The sequence below is a fragment of the Canis lupus genome, chromosome 38, assembly GCF_048164855.1.
Source record: "Canis lupus baileyi chromosome 38, mCanLup2.hap1, whole genome shotgun sequence".
Taxonomy (NCBI): domain Eukaryota; kingdom Metazoa; phylum Chordata; class Mammalia; order Carnivora; family Canidae; genus Canis; species Canis lupus.
Window position 1 is genome coordinate 21,171,960 of NC_132875.1, and position 18,444 is coordinate 21,190,403.

Sequence of the window (18,444 nt, forward strand, 5' to 3'; positions counted from 1 at the left end):
GCAGCAGGCTGCTCGCACACCCGCCCTTGGCCCTAAAGCTGGTGGGGTGTCAGCCCCCCTGTCTCCCCCCAGCCGGCGGTGCTGAGCTCAGCAGGGGGCCCAGGCCCGGCAGGCCCCCCCCCCCCCTTGGGCGCCACGAGGCCCCGGAAGGCCCCGGCCAGAGCTCGCACCTACCGTGAGCCAGCCGGGCCCGGCGGCAGAACCTGTGCAGGGCCCGGAGCCTCTGGGGCCCGGGGCGGCCCCTGGGGAGCCTGCGGAGGAGCCGCTGGAGCCCCGCCACCACTGCTCCGAAGCAGGCAGGAGCCGCCTCCTCGTCCCAGCCCTCGGTCATCCCGCTACTGGGGGTCCGCGGTCCCTCTGGGCCGGCAGGGGGGCACCGATGAGTGGGGCTCCCCGGCCCCGGGGAGGCCTGGGCCTTGCTCCCCTCGGCCCAGCCGGCTCCTCTTCCCGACGGAAGCCGCAGGCACCTGGGACGCGGCCTCCTCCTTCCCAGCTGAGGCCCTTTCCCTCACCTCCCCCAATGGAAAACTTTCTATTCCTGGGGCTTTTAGCTTGATAAGATAAAAATGCCCCCACCAAACAGGCTGCAGGACAGAGCCGCCCGAGCTTCACTTCTCCGGAGTGCGGCGGGCCTGAAACCCAGGTCTCCGTCCACAGACGGCAGAAGCCACCGGTCATCGCAGGCCGCGGCCACCCGGGAGCTCGTCAGTGGATTTCTTTGGGGATGGCGGATTACTAATGCTTCGCCAGCGACACAGGCTCCTGGGGGACCACGGGGTCCTGCACATCCTCCCACGGAGCAGGAGCGGGGCGGGGAAGAGCGTGAGCCGGGCCAAGTGGCCGGGAGCAGGGAGAGGTGACCGGAGGACGGAGGAGAACAGAAGGAAAGAACGGAGTCTCTCACACATAGGACAGAGCCGTCCTCTTGCCCTGCAACGGTGCTCACAAGGCATCCCCTCAACACTGACTCCCCAGAAGCTCTGTCACCCGGGCCAAGACAGGCAGCCGCAGGGCAGGCAGCGGAACCTTCCAGGAAAGCCGCTGGAGAGCGGCGCCTGCACCCAGGGGCCGCCCGGGGATTCCAGAACTCATCTGCCCGCTGCCCGTGGAGGACAGCTGCAGACGAAGGAGGGACACTCGTCCTGCACTGCGGGGGACTCAGGTGTGTGCAGAAACGAAGATGCCTCCCCCCGCCCCCAGGGTTAGGTCCAGAAGTCACGTGGGCTCTGCTATTCCTCCAGCAACTGCCAACCTGCCTCCCCTCCTCTGTGCTAGAGTTTGTCCCCGGGTCGCAGAGAATGCTGGATGCCATCCTATCCCAAGGCCCTGTCCTCAGGTTCACACAGAGAAGAAACTGTCGGTAGAACAAACCTAAGTTGCACTCTGATCCTCCACACAGGCCCCCCCATCGTCTGCCTTCCTCATAGGAAATCTGGCTGGAAGGTCCCCTTTAGATCACCCCTCACTGTTGAGGGCCTCAGTACTGGGTGCAACAACAATAAAAACTTGTTTGTCAGCTCGACAATAAAAGCACATTGTTGACAAGTCCTTTATTTAAGACAGCAATGCCCTAACAGAGCCCCTTTCTCAGGCCCAGGCACTGGTTCTTTCTCCCTCACTCTTCCTCAGCGAGACCGGGCTGCCAATGGCCTTTTTCAAGGCTCTCTAGGGTACCCAGCAACTTCTGCATAGAAGAGGGTCACAGGTGAGGCCAGGTCCTAAAGCAACACTTGGAGCCACCCAGCAAGGGTGGGGAGATCCCCAGGGGCGTCCAGAACTCCCACCCGGGTGGTGCCAGGCAGGGGGTGGCATTCCCATTCCCCGCTCTCAGGGAAGGAAACATGCATGCTTGAGGACGTCTACTATGAGTCACAGGTGATGGGGGAAAACCCCCCCCGAAGGTCCCTTTTGGATTCGAGGATACACTGGTCTCACTTCTCCTTTCTCCTCATCACAGAGCTGTTCTTTGACAGGTCAAGCCACCAGGGAAGCCAGCAGGAAACAACTGGCAGAGACTGGAGAAGGAATTTTGGGAGGCTCTAGAATCTTCCTTCCTGACCCTTTGAAAACTGGATAGAAAACTGTCGGGATAGTTTAGGAGCAGCGCTATCTAGGGGCGAGGGGATGCATGTGATCACCTCTTACAACCCCAATGTCTAAGCACCGACCAGATGACCTGCCTGCTGGGGAGGGAGTCCAGCCAAGGCCCAAAACAACTGGAAGAAGGAACAGCCTTCCTTATCTCAAGAGCTGGGCTACAATACATTCTTACCTTGAAATACCCCATTCATAGAAAGGTTAACTCCAGATCGCTTTTGAAAACACTCGTCACCAAATAGACATTTACGTATGGTATGTTCAACTCCTTCTCTCACAAATCAAGTTACAGTTGGGATCTGTTGTTCCCTTGAATAGTGAGGGATCTCTGAGGCGTTTTGTTGTCTTTTAAATCCTTTCCTCCCTTGCAGAAAGGACACAATTGTTTCAACAGAAACCACAAAACCTCAGCTTCCATTCAGCTTGAATGGAAAAAACAGCTTCCTCAGAGTCAGCAAGGAAAGTAAGCAATGAGACCCAAATGTAAGACTGGTCTGGAGGAAGACAGGGAGTCAGAGATGGGGAGAGAGTGGGGAGGGGTGCTTCCCCAGATTTGCTGGTCCTCATGTGGCCACACAACTGCCTGGGATAGACCCAGAGGTCGTGAGGCAAGCGTCCATTTCTATGAAAGCCCCTAACCAACCCTTCTTCACCCTAGCTGTCCCTTCTGAGACCCAACCTAATTTTACCCTGGTTCCTGGTTAGCCCTGTGTCATGAACTCTGACCCTGGGTCACAGCAAGAAGGGGCATGCAACAGGAAAAGACCTCCTACCTGCATTTCCATACTAACCCCCCTATGTATTCCCAAGACCAATCGGGTAGGGCAGGGCCAGAGAGAGACTCTTATTTCTTTCTCTTTTTTTTTTCTTTCTTTTCTTTTTTTCTTTTTTTTTTTTTAAGATTTATTTAATCATGAGAGACACAGAAAGAGGCAGAGACACAGGCAGAGGGAGAAGCAGGCTCCATGCAGGGAGCCTGATGTGGGACTTGATGATCCCGGGACTCCAGGATCACATCCTGAGCTGAAAGCAGATGCTCAACCACTGAGCCACCCAGGTGCCCTGAGAATCTTTTTTTTTTTTTTTTTTTTTTATATCTTGGAACGCAGAAAAAGTTCACTTTTTGTTTAAAGATCTCATGACTTACACATGCTGAAAATCTATTTAGAAACCACACACTGGAAACAAGCTTAAGTGTAGCCAACTCTCAATTATTGAGGCACTGGCTGACTGTCTAGCTGGCACATGGCTTACCCACCCCTTGGCTCACCCTCTTTTTTTTTTTTCCGCACCTCTTTTTATGGACATTTCAACATTCGCTGGCAGAAGGGGAGCAGAGGAGACTCAAGGAACTTGCATGTTCAAATGACAGTAGCTTTAAGGCAAAATGCTGTGTTGGGTTGCGGTGCAGGTTTTGCTACTACAAATCTGGGTCATCTTAGAGCAGTCACTTGCCTCCCTGACTGCGGTGTTTTCTTCCCTGTGAGAGGGCCATGATCCCACCAGCCCTGCCTACTTCACAAGCCAGTGTACAAGAAAAGGCTTCATACCGGGCCAGGCCCATCTCTGCTCCCACAATTCTTTTCATTCTCAACTTCCCTTGTTCCACGAAAATATTCCCATCCCAGCAGGGTCTTAGGACAACAACTGGTATCGACAGCAAACACTCGATAATTCTTTCCCAAAGCCAGCGTCCAGTAGAAACAAAACATGAAAGGATTTAAAAAAAAAAAAAAAAAACAGATGGGTAAAGAACATCACTCTCCTTTTAGGCCTTTTAGGTGTGATTTCTTAAAGGTCAGGTCACGTAAGCGAGTTTTCATTCTGTAGCAGCCATAGCCAATAGCCACAGCAGGCACCTGGGTAAGATCTGCCCTGCCCTGGAAATGTTTGTTCAAGAAACAGGGAGGGGGAGCAGAAGGTGGGGTGCAGGCCCTTCACGGCGGAGTAAACATGACCTGGCCCCGCTGTGGTCACAGGTGAGTGACATACCCTGCTACCTGCCTGCCAGTGACACGCAGGAATGAACAGACTGGACTTTCCAACTCCACTTCTCACAAACCCTCAGTACAACGTGAGCTTGAACTTTTCTCCCTGATGCCTCAGTGGGGCCAAGGCAGTAGGTGTGGGTAGGAAAATCCTGAAGAAAACCTGGGATGTTCTACAGAAACCAGGGGGCCCCGGATCCCTCAGTCAGGACAGGACATCCTCCCCGGGGAGGCCGTACACCCAGCTACCTTGCCAGGAGGGATGCCGCTGTTCTTCTTCCTTCCTGTTCACAAAGGGCAAAATGAGAACCCAACGTCACTGCTTTTTCCATGGGTGCATCTCTCGGGAACTTTCTCTGTGCCAGGAACCACAGGCAGGCTGGAACAGGCCTCACAGGAACTCGTCAGCCGCTGTGGCCAAAGACCACACCATGGAGAGCTCTTGGGGTGCACGTCTCCCCAGCATGGTGTGTGGGGTGCTTCAGAGCACGCCCAAGCATCACCTCCCCAGGTCTGAGTCCACAGTCTTACCCTCGGGGCGGGGCTCCCCACGACTACTCCCAGCAAACCTGGGCCGCTTGGGGAAGGGAGCGCGTTGCCCCGTCTGACTTCATCACCTTGGCCCCCTTGCTCTTCCCCCCAAGTCTGCAAACACTCACCTGCCCCAGAACATTCACCTTGTCATCTGAGGAATGCGAACAGGAAGGGCCTCTGATAAGGCGCATCTAGAGCTTCGGCACCAGCCCTGACAGGGCCCTGCTAACACCCCTCTGACGGGGCAAGGAGCAAGCGTGGCCGCGCCTCCGCCGGGATGCTGGGGGGGGGGGGTGGGGGTGGGGGACAAGCCGGGCCGCGGGTTCTGGCACAGAGATGCTGGGCACGGCCTGAAGGACGGAAATGACCTGAAAGCCTGAAATGGCCCAAGGCCTTGGAAGCCAGCATCGGCGCCACCTGAGAGGGCTCGCCCCGCCGCAAGCTGGCGGCAGCATCCCTGCATTCGGACCCCAGAAGCCATCCCAGCCACCCCAGCATGACCGTGGTCGCGAGCGCAAGATCCGCTGGGCCCCTCAGGGAATGGGCAGCACTGGCCGGTGAAGGTCCTTCCTGAGCCTCCGGCCCGCTCCTCACACACTCCTAACCCTCGCGGCCCAGCTCCTGTGGCATGAGCCACGTCACCAGCCGGGCGGGGACCCTGGGGCCCGGCGGAGGGCTGTCTTTTCCCTGTCGCTCAGGGCCTACCTGCCAGGCCTGGCACAGGCCGGGTGACTGATAAACTTGGGGGGAAGAGAGACGATACCAGACCAAACCCTCAGCGCCGAGGGGGGACGTCAATCCACTTCCACCTAATAACTCCGCAGGATCAGCAGGCGAACACGCACGTTCATTACCAAGTCTAATTAGGCTGGCAGACAAGTGGCATTAATCATTTTTGACTGTACCTGGGATTCAAGCCCCCATCCCGCCATAATCAGAAAATTTCATGCTCTGATGAAGAGGGGGGACAATTAAGCCCACATTTAATGCTTTCACTTTCATCTTTTCAGAAGACAGGAAGCAGGGAGGAGAGGAAACAGGATGCAGCTTGGGGACCTCAGAAGGCCTCCCTCGAAACATTCCAGATCTGTTCTCTGTCCCCAAATTCACACACACACACACACACACACACACACACACACACAGTCATGCCACTAGGACTTTTCCTAAGAGAAGACCCCCAATTAGAGCCAGGGGTGGGAGGAACTAGAAAGGGGGGGTGGCTCCATTCTCTTTAACAACTCAACGAATGTCCTTTCCTCTAACCTCCACAGCCAAACAGGGGCCTGAGTCCATGAAAATACTTCAAACCACGCATTTCAGTGCTCCCAGGTATACTGGACAGATAACGTACTTTCCAAGTGCCCAAGTGTTCTAGGGTCTGCTGCAGGGCAGCCCGGTGCCTTTATCCCAGGAAGGGTCGATGTCCCAGTGACCTCTTTTACAACGAACTCACGGTAAGAGATGACTCCGTAGGATCCAGTGGCTGTCACACGGGTGGTTCCAGTCTTTACAGAGAGGCAGGTTGAGCCCAACCATGAAGGAAGGGACAAGACAGAGCTGTGAAGGTAGGACAAGGGGCCCTATGAGACATAAGTCTCACTCGCCACAGAAAGTGTCCCTTGCCCCCGAGGTCTCCTGGCAAGCTCTCCTTCCCACATCATAATTAAATGTCTATTGGGGGGGTAGGTAGGACAGGGAGCCCCAGGGCTCCCCTTTCAACCCTGCAATTCCAGTCATTTAACACTTCATAGGTCTGACCAATGACGCCTCCAGAGAAGACTCTAGGCACTCGCTACCATTATGTAAGGTATGTCCTTGAATGTTGACTTGGAACTCAGTTTTCCCATTTTCCAAACTTCTAGTCCAGGAAGGCTTACATATCCACAAAATGAGATGAAAGGTAAAAGGTCAACGCTGTGTGTCTTCTACAGAAGAAAGGGTCCGTGACCTGTAAAGGACATTTCCTGATACCAAGCCGAAGGGCAGCCGGTGACTTTCGCACGTTGTTTGCTGTGGACCCTGCCCTCCTGGAATGCTGGAACCGGATTCTCGCCACTGCCACTGCCCCTACCCCAAAGCATACACACGCATTCACATACTCTCTCTCTCTCTCTTTCCGTCTCTATCTCTCTGTCTCTCTCTCCCCCAGTCCCCACTAGATTTCTTTCTCTATCTCATAAACATGATTTCTTTAATCTTGGAAATTAATATTCACTCTGAACCTCCCTTTTGGCAAATCCGGCATTAACCAGAACCAGTTACAGACCGGGAAGTAGGGGTAAGTTGAAGTTAGAGGGGCTTTCACCAAGCAGGCAGGCAGAGTGGGAAGACAGCTTTCCCAACGTTTCCCTGGTTAAAAGCCGGTCGTGCCAACACGGCTCCTACCCCTTGTCAGCCTATTGCCTAGACAGATGTCATTCATGTACCACTGCCCTTCTGTTTATTTCTAAGAACAGAGAAATTTAAGAGAAAAAATGAGCCACCACCTTCATCAAAGGCTACTTACTGAGGCTGCTCTGTGCCTGGCACTTTGTTAGGGGCAGATGAAATAAAGGCAAGACACTAATACCTAAGTGCTCTCTAAGCCACTGGTATTCAGTGAGGATGCTCCTCGGCCACACCCAGCAGGAATGGTGTTTCTGGAGGACAGCCGACACCCGCACATCCGGGGATGCTCATGGCACTCGCTTCCCCACTTAGTTCAACCAGGCAGGGTTTGAGAACTACACTCACTGCATGGAAGGGTGACCCTCAGAGGTGTCGTGAGGCCAGACAAATAACTGCGGCTGTCGGATGGGAGGGGATAACAGAAACGTTCACAATGCATTTTGCCAGGCACTGTGTTAAAGCACTTTACATATATTCGTTCATTTAATTCTCACATTAACACAATGAAGCCGACAGGGTTAGCCTCATTTTTTTTTAAGAGCAAGAAAGCAGAGCACAGAGATGCCCAGAATGACACAGAGATTAAGCGGCGGAGTAGGGATTTGAAACAGGTCCTCTGGCTTCAGTCTGTTCTCTTAATCGCTGCATGCTATTGCCTTTTTAGAGTCCTATTTCTGAACCTTGCTCTTGAAAACAAAGATCAAACAAACCAACCGCAGCATGGAATTAGATGGTCAACTTAAAGGAAGATGCTCGGGGAGTGCAGCCAGCTGTGTCTTCACCTGCCAGCGCTCATTCGCACATCAGAACATTTCTCAACTGTTCCCACCCAGCCACAGGTCCCCAGCTAGTTAAATATTAATAATGACAAACAGAGACTCCGCTCCTAGTCCCTTGATTCCAGCTCTGCTCCCTCTCTGGTGTTCAGACATCCCTGGGTGATACAGTCCCCAAACGTCTTAATACAGACTAGAATTCCACTGAAGTGGATTTCCCAGGATTCCAGCACAGCGAACTCCAGGACGGTGAGTGCTCCCTCTGTCTGTGTTTATAGACGTGGGGGGTACAGTAAAGTACCCGAGGACCCCTGAGAGGGCAATAGTTGCCAAGACGTCCATGGGCAAGTGACATTTGATTCTACTGTAAGGTCGGGAGCATTTACCGAGTGGCAGCTGCCCTCCAACCACAACACCCACCTCTATGAAGTCTGCTCTTTCCTTTCGTGTTAGCACCTAAACCGTGAGTTCTGCTGGCAGAGGGAGCAACACCTACTCTCCCCTCCAATCTTTCCCTTCTGCTTGACCCTGGCTTAGAATGTGAGCTTTCCTCCCCTGAAGCCAGTCGCAGCAGGGGACACCCTGCACAGCCTCTGCTGCGAACTGCAGAGACGAGACCGGCAAGGTAGGGTTTTCCTGATGGGGAAGCAGCTGCGGTCAGATGGGAGATGTGGGCCCTGGGTCCTGGGGGAAGAGCCCTTCGCGGACAGATACAAACCACAACCCATTTCCAGAGATGCTTGTTAGGGGCTGTGCCATCCTCTGTGCTTTGTACTTCAGATATTTAAATATCTCTGTAAACACGTAAACACATGGATATGGATATCCTCCACCAAACACGGCAACTGCAAATATGGGGGCGGGGAGAGGACACGGTTAAAGAGATACCCGTGCCTAACTGGATGAAGAAACAAAAATAATAACCCTCACCCCCAAGAAGACTGCAAATTTGCTCAGCAAGTCTACACGCTGGGTGTCCAGTGTTCTACAGTCAGGTTTCAAGCAGAGCCTGGCTCAGAAAGAGGCTGGAGGGGCCTGAGAGCTCCAGGGAGGAAAGTACTGGACAGGGAGTTGACACTGATGACTGGTGCACCGCCTAGGGGGAGGGTCAGAGCGGAAGGCAACGAGGGGGGAGGGGGCACGGTCCGGGTGACCTCAGGCTCACTTCCACCCGCAGCCCCTTTCCATCCAAAGCCGAACCGGGTCTCTTTCCCGTCCCAACAGTGCGCCCTGGAGGGGGGTGCACCACAGGTGGACACGCACCGCGGGCCTGGACCGCGGGAGACAAGCCGTTTTCCCATTAACCCTAATAAGCACGGGTCAAATGGCCGTGTCAAGAGCAGTCTCAGCAGCCACTGTCACGAAGCTACAACAAAAGCAAGCGGGTGCGTGGGAGACAACGGAATGACCTTGCCGCGGTGGTCCTCATCCGCAACCCGAGAGCGCGCGCGTGTGTGTGTGTGTGCGCGTGTGTGTGTGCGCGCGTGTGTGCGCGCAGGGGAAGCTACGCACCTGTCAGGGAAAGGGGCATTTGTTAAGCCGGCGTAGGCACACCTGGCGTGCCGGCAGCCCCTGGAGCACACCCGCCCGGAGGCCTCCCGCGGCCCCCCGAGCCCCCCCCCCCCCCGCCCCGGCCTCGCACTCACTCGCGCAGCGCAGCGCCCGCCGCAGCACCTCCCGTCCGCACAGGTCGCACCAGCCGCGGCCGCCCCGCAGCGCCAGGTCGCCGAAGCGGTGCCCCTCGCCTCGCTCCACCGGGACGCGGGGGTCCTGCGGCTGCTCGAAGATGCTCCGCACGTCGCGGGGCCGGGGCGCTCCGGGCCGCCGCCGCAGTCTCTGCTGCAGACCCGGCCGGATGGGGCGAGGGGGTCTGGGCGGCCGCGGCTGGGGCTCCGCGTCCGCCCGGGCGGCCCTGCGGGCGCCGCGCCCCTCGTGCGCCCCGGGCGCGGTGGACAGAGGTGCCGGGGCGCAGCGGCGCGGGGAGCGGCCGGGGGGCGGCGGCGGCGGCGGCTCGGGGCCGCTCAGGCTCTGCAGGTACCGCGGCGGCTCTGGGTCCAACAGCAGCCGGTAGGGACGCTGCCCGATGGCCGGGGACGCCATGGCCACGCGCGCCGGCGGCGGCGGCTCCCGAGTCCGCTCGAGAGGCGGGCGGCCCGCCCTCCCCCGCGCGCCTTTAAGGGGCCGCAGCGGGCGGGGCGGGGCGCGGCGGGGCGGGGCGGGGCGCGGCGGGGAGGCCGCCCGGGGAACCACCCGCCGCCGAGCGCGCGCTCCGGGGCGTCTGCGGGAGGCCGAGCGGACGGCCCGGGCCGCTCAAGACGCGCTGCTGCCGCCGCCGCCTGCAGCCCCGCCTCCTCCGCTCTCCCGCCGCTTCCCCCGCCCCCCGCCCCCCCACGCCCAGGTGAGGGCGCAGGAGGCCGCGGGGGGCCTAGGAACTAGCTGGGGGGGGGGGTCTACGGCGAGGTCCCGGGCCGGGGCGCGCACATCCTCGGCCTCCCCCGCCCCCCCCCCCCGCCGGGCGGAACCGCGTGACCCCCAGGGGCGCGCGGCGGGGACGCTGCCCTCGCCGACCGCGGGACGGGCTGGATTTCCCCTACCGGGTTCCCCTTTCCCGGAAGCCTGGGGTGCGGATGACCCCGGGCCCGGCCCCCGAGAGCGCCCCCCTCGCGGCTGCGGAGCGCGCGTCTTCCTGGGTCGCGGCCGGCTCTGCCCGCGGCTGCCCGGGGACCCCGGGACCCCCCTGCGTCAGGAGAGGACGGCGCCCCCGGGGACCCGACGCCGGGTCGCTTTCCGCTGCCCCCGAGCCTGCTTCACAGCCTCCTCTGTCCCTTCCATCTGGTGGCTCCGATTCCACCGTCTTGAGGCTTAATATTCGTTCAACGGAGAGCCCGGCAGGTTTTCTTTACACCGGATCCCGCCAAGTTAGCAGCCTGTCCTGACCGTCTCTCGCGGGCGGGGAACGGGACTGCTGGACCTTGGAAGGGGCCAGAAGCATGGCCCTGGGCCCCCTCCAGCCTCCAGCCTCCAGCCTCCAGCCTCCAGCTCCAGCCTCCAGGGTTTGTTTTTTGCCTGTAAACTAGTCTGGGAGTGGGAAGACAGGCAATTGCATTTGCGATCCACTCTTCTGACGCAGTGATCACCGCCCGTCCTCGTAAAACCTGGGGTTCAGTTTGGTTGATTCAACAGAGGTCACCAACTTTGAAAATAATCTAAAGTCCTCTCGACCTCCCACTGGCACCCTCTCCTTCCCAGGTCAGAGATGGGACTCCCCCCAGCGCCCGGTGGGGGAATCTTCACTTTTGCTTTTGCTTTTCCTTTGGAGGTAAGTTTTAGATGATTCCTAAAATTTGGAAAGTCCAGTGATCAGGGAATTCCCAGCCTGCTTCCGTCCACAGCTTCTCCTTCATGGTGATGGCAATCAGAGAGCCCTTTGCGTTGAGGCAGGGGACATGTTCCAGGTGCCGGGCCTCACCGGAGGCTGGAGCTTCTCACCTCAAGAGGTGGTCTCTGGGCACAAGGGAAAATAGCCAACCCCACAGTGTTACAAAGCAGAAGGAGCTGAGATGAGGACGTGTGCCCCGGGAGCCACCCCTCTTACTTCCCTTCCCATCAGCCTGCTGCCCTGGCTGAACCTTGCTTTCTCTACCATCAGTGGTTTTCAAACTTCGGCATGTAGCACAGTCACTTGAAGAACGGGCTCGGTAAATCACAGATTACGGGGCTCCACCCCCAGACTTTCTGAGTCAGTAAGAGTTTAGGGCTGAGGTTTGAGGTTATGCATTTTTGACATCTTCCCAGGTGGTGGTGCTGCTTCCAGAGAAGCAGATCTAAGGCGGTGATTAAGTGGGCTTCTCTGTTCCTTTCCCCACAGGGCAGATGAGCTTCAGGGGACACACTGAGAAAAATTCATCTGGGGAGCTCTCCCTGAATGCTTTCTGCGGAATATTCACACAGGAAAGTACAATTTGCCTTTTTGGTCTTTTATTTCCACCTCTTCCACTTTTTCTGCATTTTCTTGGAGTTGTTGCAGACACCTGTGTTGCATATAAAGATCTGTTTGTGCCCACCCTTTGTTAACCATCCATCACCACAGGCTTGAGACTCCTTGGAGGAGATCACTCCCTCGCAGGGGGGCAGTGAGCTGGGTGAGGTCCAGGGCGTGGACCCAGCTTGAGCTCCAGGTGACAGCTTGATGTGGCAAGAAGAAAGGACCTGGCAACGAGTCCATCACTGGGAGGCCAGTTCTGAAATGCCATTTGTGAAATAATTGCCAACAATTGCCATCTCTGTCCTCCATCCCTACCCCCAGCCCCAAGCACAAATTTGGGCAGCCCAGCCCAGATGCCCTGGATAGAGGGGCTCGTGGGATGAGTGTCTCCTTTAACCCTGTGAAACTGAGGACTGTCTGGAATAACCAGACAGAAACCCCTTCCCAGTTGCCTGAGCTGCACGGAAAAATGCACTGGTTTTCCCTTCCTGCTACAGCTCTGATTTGGAGGAATGGGGGTGGCTGCTGTCAGCCCTGAATGGCAGAGGAGATTGTGCAGGGCCAGAGCCCTACATTTGGCTTCTGGGATGGGAATGGAGATGAAGATGGAGATAACATAACTAATGTAACCAACCCAAAAAGTTTATCAAGTTTATCTGAAGGTTCATCTGCCTGAGCCAAGAAATTGAGGTTGGGAGAGGTAGTTGCCACCCCTGACTCCCAACGGGAGGCTCCCTGCCTGGGACGTCCTCTGATACCATCTTTCCCAGCCCTGTCACTTTCTCCCCTGAAGGAGCAGTCCTACGACACACACACACTCTCTCTCTCTCTCTCTCTCACACCAGTCAGTCCTCCTTCCCCAGGGAGGAAGTACTAAATAAACTCTAGCCTCATACTAGGGTCAGGACGATGCCGGGCGTAGTAGTGTTTGATGCTCAAGGTTCAGAATTGTTTGGATTGGTCTTTGGTCAGGCAGGCTGCTAGGGTAGGACCACAGCGTCTGCTGAGACGCCTCCACTGAGAGTTCTTCCCATGTTCGCAGATCCTCTTGGCTCAGAGCCATTGACTTTTTTTTCTGTTTGTGACTCACTCCCAGAAGAGTAGGTGTGCTGTTTTTATTTTTGGCCAAGGGGAAGGATTATGGCAGTAGCCTGAGTGCGCGGTCAGTGTGTGAAGTCACTTCAGAGGTGGTCCTGCAGTGTGCTGCTTCCTCCACTGGCTGAATTGTTTCGGGGCTGGTCCCCACAGTCTCCTAGCGAGAGTCCCAGTAGGAAGGAAAGGGGAAGGACAGAAGGCATCCCGACTTTCTGAAGGGGGGAAGTTTTTGGTTTTGTTTGGCTTTGAGGTATTTGAAGATGCTGAAATCCCCAAAGCATTTAGGGGACCTCCCAGTGATTCTGAGAGTACAGCTGTTTGCATAGGCTCACTGGACCAGTCGGGACAGGTTAGGTTAGCTGCAGTGATAAACAACTTGCAAATCTCAGTGCCTTTAAACCAGAAACTTCTCTCTCATTCGTATTACATGCCCTTTGCCAGTTGCCAGGGAGGCTCTTCTTCAGAGCTGCTCAGGGACCCAGGCTGATGGAGCAGCCACCACATCGAATGGTGCCGGACACCATGCCGGAGGGAAGCCAAGAGAGCCTGGAGGCTCCTACGTGCATAGCCTGCCCTCCACAAGGGGAGCAAGTGCAGTGCCAGCCTGTGCTCAGAATGGAGGAAGAGCTGGAAATATTTGGCAAACACTAGTGACCAGTGCAGACTTCAGGGGCACAGAGCAGTTCTTCACTTACCAAGTAGCCAGCATCCACTTGCTAGCAGGCGCTGGTGTAGGCACTAAAGATCCAAGAGCCGGGACGCCTGGGTGGCTCAGCAGTTGAGTGAGCGTCTGCCTTCGGCTCAGGGCGTGATCCCAGAGTCAGGGGATCGAGTCCCACATCGGGCTCCCTGCATGGAGCCTGCTTCTCCCTCTGCCTGTGTCTCTGCCTCTCTCTCTCTCTCTCTGTCTCTCATGAATAAATAAATACAATCTTTAGAAATACATAAAGTTCCAAGAGCCAAATGGACATGTTCCTGAAGCTTCCATTACAGTGGGAGAGCCAGATAATAAACATGCAAACGTAAGTGTGATATAATGTCAGGTCCTGAGTACTTTATGGTGAAAAGTCAAGGCCATCAAGAGGACTGAAAATAGTGAGGCAACTATTAGGGTCAGGTGGTCAGCAGAGACCTCTCCAAGGAGCAGACATTTAAACAGAGCTGAATGGAGTAAGCCCTTTGTCTCTCCGAGCAAGGGCAATCCAGGCTGAGGCAAGAGCAGCCCCAAACTTTCCCATACCTTAGGAACACAAGCTTGTTCCAAATGTGTGTTCCCAGACGCCACATCCAGAGATCCAGGAAGTCTGGGTATTGTCCTGAGTTCTATAGGAGTTGGTTAAGGTGACTCCCTGAAAATGAGACCAAGGCAGTGAGTAGTTGGGATGGTGTGACCCATCCATAGACATTTGAGGGGAAACACTCTTAGCCTTGTTGACTGCAGGGCTACAGCTCCACAGGCTACTTCCTTCCCTGTGGGGGCAGCTTCCCTGTGGTTGCATACAGAGCTCGCCTCCCATGGAAGTGGGGAGTGATGGGGGTCCGAGTAATGGGGATAACACCGCCTATTGCTAGACTGAGCAGGGACCATAATAAAATGCTGTTGGAGAATTAAAATGTTCGTCGAGGTCTCTCATCCAATGCCATGTTTTCTACCTGTGTACTTAAGAGATAAGCATCCCATACTCACGACGTGCCTGGCACTTTGGGCTTCGATGACTTGATGTTCATGGTAACTCTGTGAGATGGCTGACATTCCTGTTTTACAGGTGAGAAAATTGGGGCTCAGAGAAGTCATGTGACTGTCCCAAAAAGATGTCAAAGCTGTCACAATCTGGACTCAAATGCACAGTTTTGCCTTTGCACTCCCCAGCTGGTGTGGTCAAAAGGGCAGTGTTTAAACATCTCTGATCTCACTCTGCAGGTGCAATTTAAAGAGTCAGGAAAATATTTCCCCATTTTTCTTTCCCTGTTGAAGCCCTGTTCAGCTTTCAGGGTCTAGTGTCTTGAGCCTTAGAGTTGCCATAGAGCCTTCCTAGAGTTGCCTAGACCGGATCCATCACTCTTTCTCTGGCAAATCCTACAAGGCACTTGTGTCTCTTAACATTCACATCATCCTAATGTGAGTCACAGTTACGTTTGTACATTTTGCCTTCCCCGCCTGGGTCTTGTTGGTCTTTCTGATCACAGTGTACAGGGCAAGTAAAAGATGCTCATTAAATGTTTAATGAGATGAATTCAGCTGTCAGCTCCCAATCAGTACATAATCCAGAACCCATCTCTTAACACCCTTTGGGCCATGGCCCCTACACCCAGGGAGGGCAACAAGGAATTGCCTGGCCGGGGGAGAACAGAAGGCACTCAGCGACCTGCAGGGGCTGGGGAGAAGTGGCAGGGGTTTGGGAAACTCCACCTAAGACTCCTGTACGTCCTCCAAAGTTGATGGTCACCAGGGTGGATTTCACGCCTCCTCGGCCGGGGGTGAGGGCTGCTAGGACACCATCCCCACGTCAGGAGGATGAGTTTTGTGTCACTGAGCTCCAGTGCTCCCACAGGGATTCATCTCGGTCCTTGACAGTACTTAGGACAAATCAGGGTCGGAATGTAGCAGGGATGTGAGGGTATCACTGTGTAGGGTAGGGGTGGGTGGGGCTTGTTTGCCAGCAATTCGGTGGCGCCTCCCCTGTCTGCATCTCAATGATGAAACTTTTCCATCCCAAGTCACTGCAGAGCTTATGATAAGACTGGGTCGTGTGTGTATGTTTCTTCTTTCCGTTTGGAAAAACTCAGTTATTCCAGGCCGATTTGTCAGCAGCTTTTCCCCTTCAGCCAGAGGGGAGGCTCCAAGCCACAGCCACTGCATTCCAGCACTAAGCTAGCTCTGAGCCCATCGCTGTGGCAGGAAGCCAGGGACTGGGACTGGGACAGACCAGCACAAGCACAGTGGCCTGGATGGCCTTCCAGGCGAGCCCTGCTCGCACCCCAGCCCACCACACGTGTGCAGACACGCACACACACCTGTCTCTTCTGGGTATTTGTACTCTTCATTTCGGCCCCCGTTTCCCCCTCATTCTCCTTTTCCCTTTCCCTGTCCATCTCTTTATCACTCCATTCCTGTCCGTCCTCCCTCCCGCCCTCTCCCCTGTCCTCATTCCCTTCTCTTGTCTCCCCCCACACACCCTGTCTCTCTGCAAAGGGTGCAAGGAAAAGACCCAACTGCTTGAGGTGACCACTGAAACTCGGAGCTTCCAAGGGAAATAATCTGAAGCTACTTCAGGCCATCCTGGCCCACTCCTTACCAGCACCACCCCCCACATTGCCATCACTTGGCTTAGGATTCTTTGCAAGATGAAGGGGAAAGAAGCCAGGAATTCCACCCTTTACAAAACCACTGAAGCAGCCTGGACGTGAACCCCAGAGAACCCCAAAGGACGTGAGGCTCACTCTGCTGAAGTGAGACAGCTCCATGAGAGCAGACAGTGGGTGCAGTGGGAGCGTCTGTCCTGTCCCCTCGCCTGGCTCACCTGCCTCAGCTGTCAGGTGGGGAGGGGGGCGCACTTAGGCATATACCACCTCCTGCCCTTTGGCCTGTCCTGGGCCATTCACACGTCCTCTGCAGGGTGGTTGCAAACTCTGCCTCAGTGTTCTCAAGCTCTAGCTTGTGTAAGAATCACCAGGGAAGTTCATCAACAATGCAGGTTCCTGGGCCACACCCGTACTGACTGGAATCATGTGGGTGGGTCCCAGAATCTATGTTTTGAACCAGGACATCAACCTCTCAAGAGGAAACTGAGTGGTTTCCAAGACAGACAGAGACCATAGGCCTCCAGCATTAGGGCACAGAAAAGAGACCTCAGGCCCTCCACGCAGGCTGTGTGTCCGGCGTGCAGAGCTGGGATGTGCCCCCACATCCTCCTGGGTAGGCCCATTTTTAACCTGGCCTGGTCTGTTTTAAGAGGATGCTCTCCATGAACCTGAATAATGTATGGATTCTTCCCAGATGACTGAACTGAGCCACTGCCTGGTGCACCTGAAACCAGAGCTTCTGTTTCTTGACCCACCCTGTGCAGGGGCTTCACAGCCAAGCCAGGTCGGGGTGGGGAGGGTGGGCAGAGAATGAACATTGTGTTTCAGGCACTTTGTGTAAATAGCTGATCTAATCCTGTCACTTTGAAAAATATCATCACCATTTTACAGATGAGGAGACCGAGGCACAGTGTCTCAGCACACCCTCCACGCAGGCACCTGAGTCCAGTCTTTAAAATCCCCAGTTGGGGAAAAAAAGAAAGTCCCCGGTCGGACTGACCTAAAACTGGCTTCTATGGTTCCCTGAGGTAAAGCTCAAGTTCTTTGGCATGGCCTTCTCCCTTTCCTCAACACTGACGTCCCACTGGAGCTTACTCTTCAGTGACACACATACTTACAGTCCCCACCATGCCACGACGGGCACTGGCCCCGCCGCCAGGGATGCCTGCCATGCCTTCCCTGCTAGTAACTCCACTCACCTGCCGAGGCCCCAGTCCAGAGCCCACCGTTCCCTATGTCCTTCCCTGATACCCTCCCAGGCTGGCATGGGCAGGTCCCCTGGGATGACAGTGATGTAATGCTACGCCTGAGCTGGGTGTTCCTAGCCGAGCACTCTGCTCATGACACTGGAATGCCTCCACCACCGAGGTGAGCTCCTCCGGGGCAGGCGAGCCATCACAGTCCCCTGTGGGCACCTGTAACAGCCCAGCGCACTGTGGGTGCTCAGGTCATGTCCAAGGAACCGAGTGGACTCTTCATCTCAAGCGTTAGGAATCACTATAGGGAACACAAAGGGACTTTTAAGAAGCCTTGAGACACCTGAGGACCTTATAAAGTTCTCCTGAAAAAAAAAAAAAAAGTTCTCCTGGACGTGGGCCTTCGTCCAGTTCCTCACTCCCTACTGCCATAGGAGCAGAACCTCTGCAGAAGTTTTAAGTGGGGGGGGGCATGCATGTCGAGGGCTCTGCAGGAACAAGCTGAAGCCTTTGAGTATGTCTCCGCTGGGCTTTTCTCATGAGATCATAGGCTCTGGATCATATCATCCCCCAAAAATCTACACTTGGCTTTCAGGGATCCCCTGGCTCTTTTGCTGAGCTCCACCAAGCATGTGTGATCCAGAGGCAGCTACAGCTGCCAGGGAAAGTCCATTCTGGGACTCCCCTGCCGGGCCTTTGGTGAGCCAGAAATGTCAGCCAGAGCTTCACGCAGGCAGAGCAGTCCGGGGGGCACCCAGGGCCCAGGGGCATCGAGGCGGCAGCTGGCTCCAGGGGCCCCAGAATCTGAACCCTTTGGGCTTCAACGACCCCATGGACCACCTCCTCACCCCACTGCGACCAAATGGCACACACGAAGCCACTTAGGCTCAATGCCAGCAACCCCCCAGGGACCTTCCCCTGGGCCTTTTCCATAGAGAATCAGTACAGAAGGTGCCAGACATCAGGACCTGGGCTTCCTTACTTTTGCCCTGATGGGTCATGGGGCAGTGTGGCCTCTGAGGACATGGAGGCTTCATGAAGATGGGCAGGAAAGATTTCTGGGGTTATCTAGAGTCCAA

At 55.6% G+C, this 18,444-nt stretch overlaps 1 protein-coding gene and 3 long non-coding RNA genes across 7 annotated transcripts in view; 1 reads left to right on the forward strand and 3 right to left on the reverse strand.

Moving 5' to 3' along the window:
* RASSF5 (Ras association domain family member 5) overlaps positions 1-9,913 on the reverse strand; it is a 66,649-nt gene extending 56,736 nt beyond the window's left edge. The window contains exon 1 of the mRNA XM_072814829.1: positions 9,433-9,913. Coding sequence (XP_072670930.1) covers positions 9,433-9,886 — 454 coding nt within the window. The 5' untranslated portion in view covers positions 9,887-9,913. The remainder of the gene's footprint in view (positions 1-9,432) is intronic.
* On the reverse strand, positions 530-8,548 carry LOC140626930 (uncharacterized). 4 transcript variants are annotated; one of them, XR_012025892.1, is made up of 5 exons: positions 8,505-8,548; positions 5,974-6,179; positions 4,335-4,369; positions 1,936-2,015; positions 530-1,684 (listed from the first exon to the last, which is right to left on the reverse strand). It is a non-coding gene; the product is annotated as an uncharacterized lncRNA (long non-coding RNA). The 4 variants fall into 4 exon arrangements; XR_012025893.1 differs by having other exon boundaries at positions 6,076-6,179; positions 8,505-8,526; XR_012025891.1 differs by lacking the exon at positions 8,505-8,548 and having other exon boundaries at positions 6,076-8,483.
* Positions 9,914-10,379: 466 nt separating the features above from the next.
* Positions 10,380-14,484, forward strand: LOC140626933 (uncharacterized). Its single transcript, XR_012025896.1, has 2 exons — positions 10,380-11,105; positions 11,655-14,484. It is a non-coding gene; the product is annotated as an uncharacterized lncRNA (long non-coding RNA).
* Positions 12,423-16,720, reverse strand: LOC140626931 (uncharacterized). Its single transcript, XR_012025894.1, has 3 exons — positions 16,388-16,720; positions 14,554-14,621; positions 12,423-14,215 (listed from the first exon to the last, which is right to left on the reverse strand). It is a non-coding gene; the product is annotated as an uncharacterized lncRNA (long non-coding RNA).
* Positions 16,721-18,444: the final 1,724 nt, after the last annotated feature.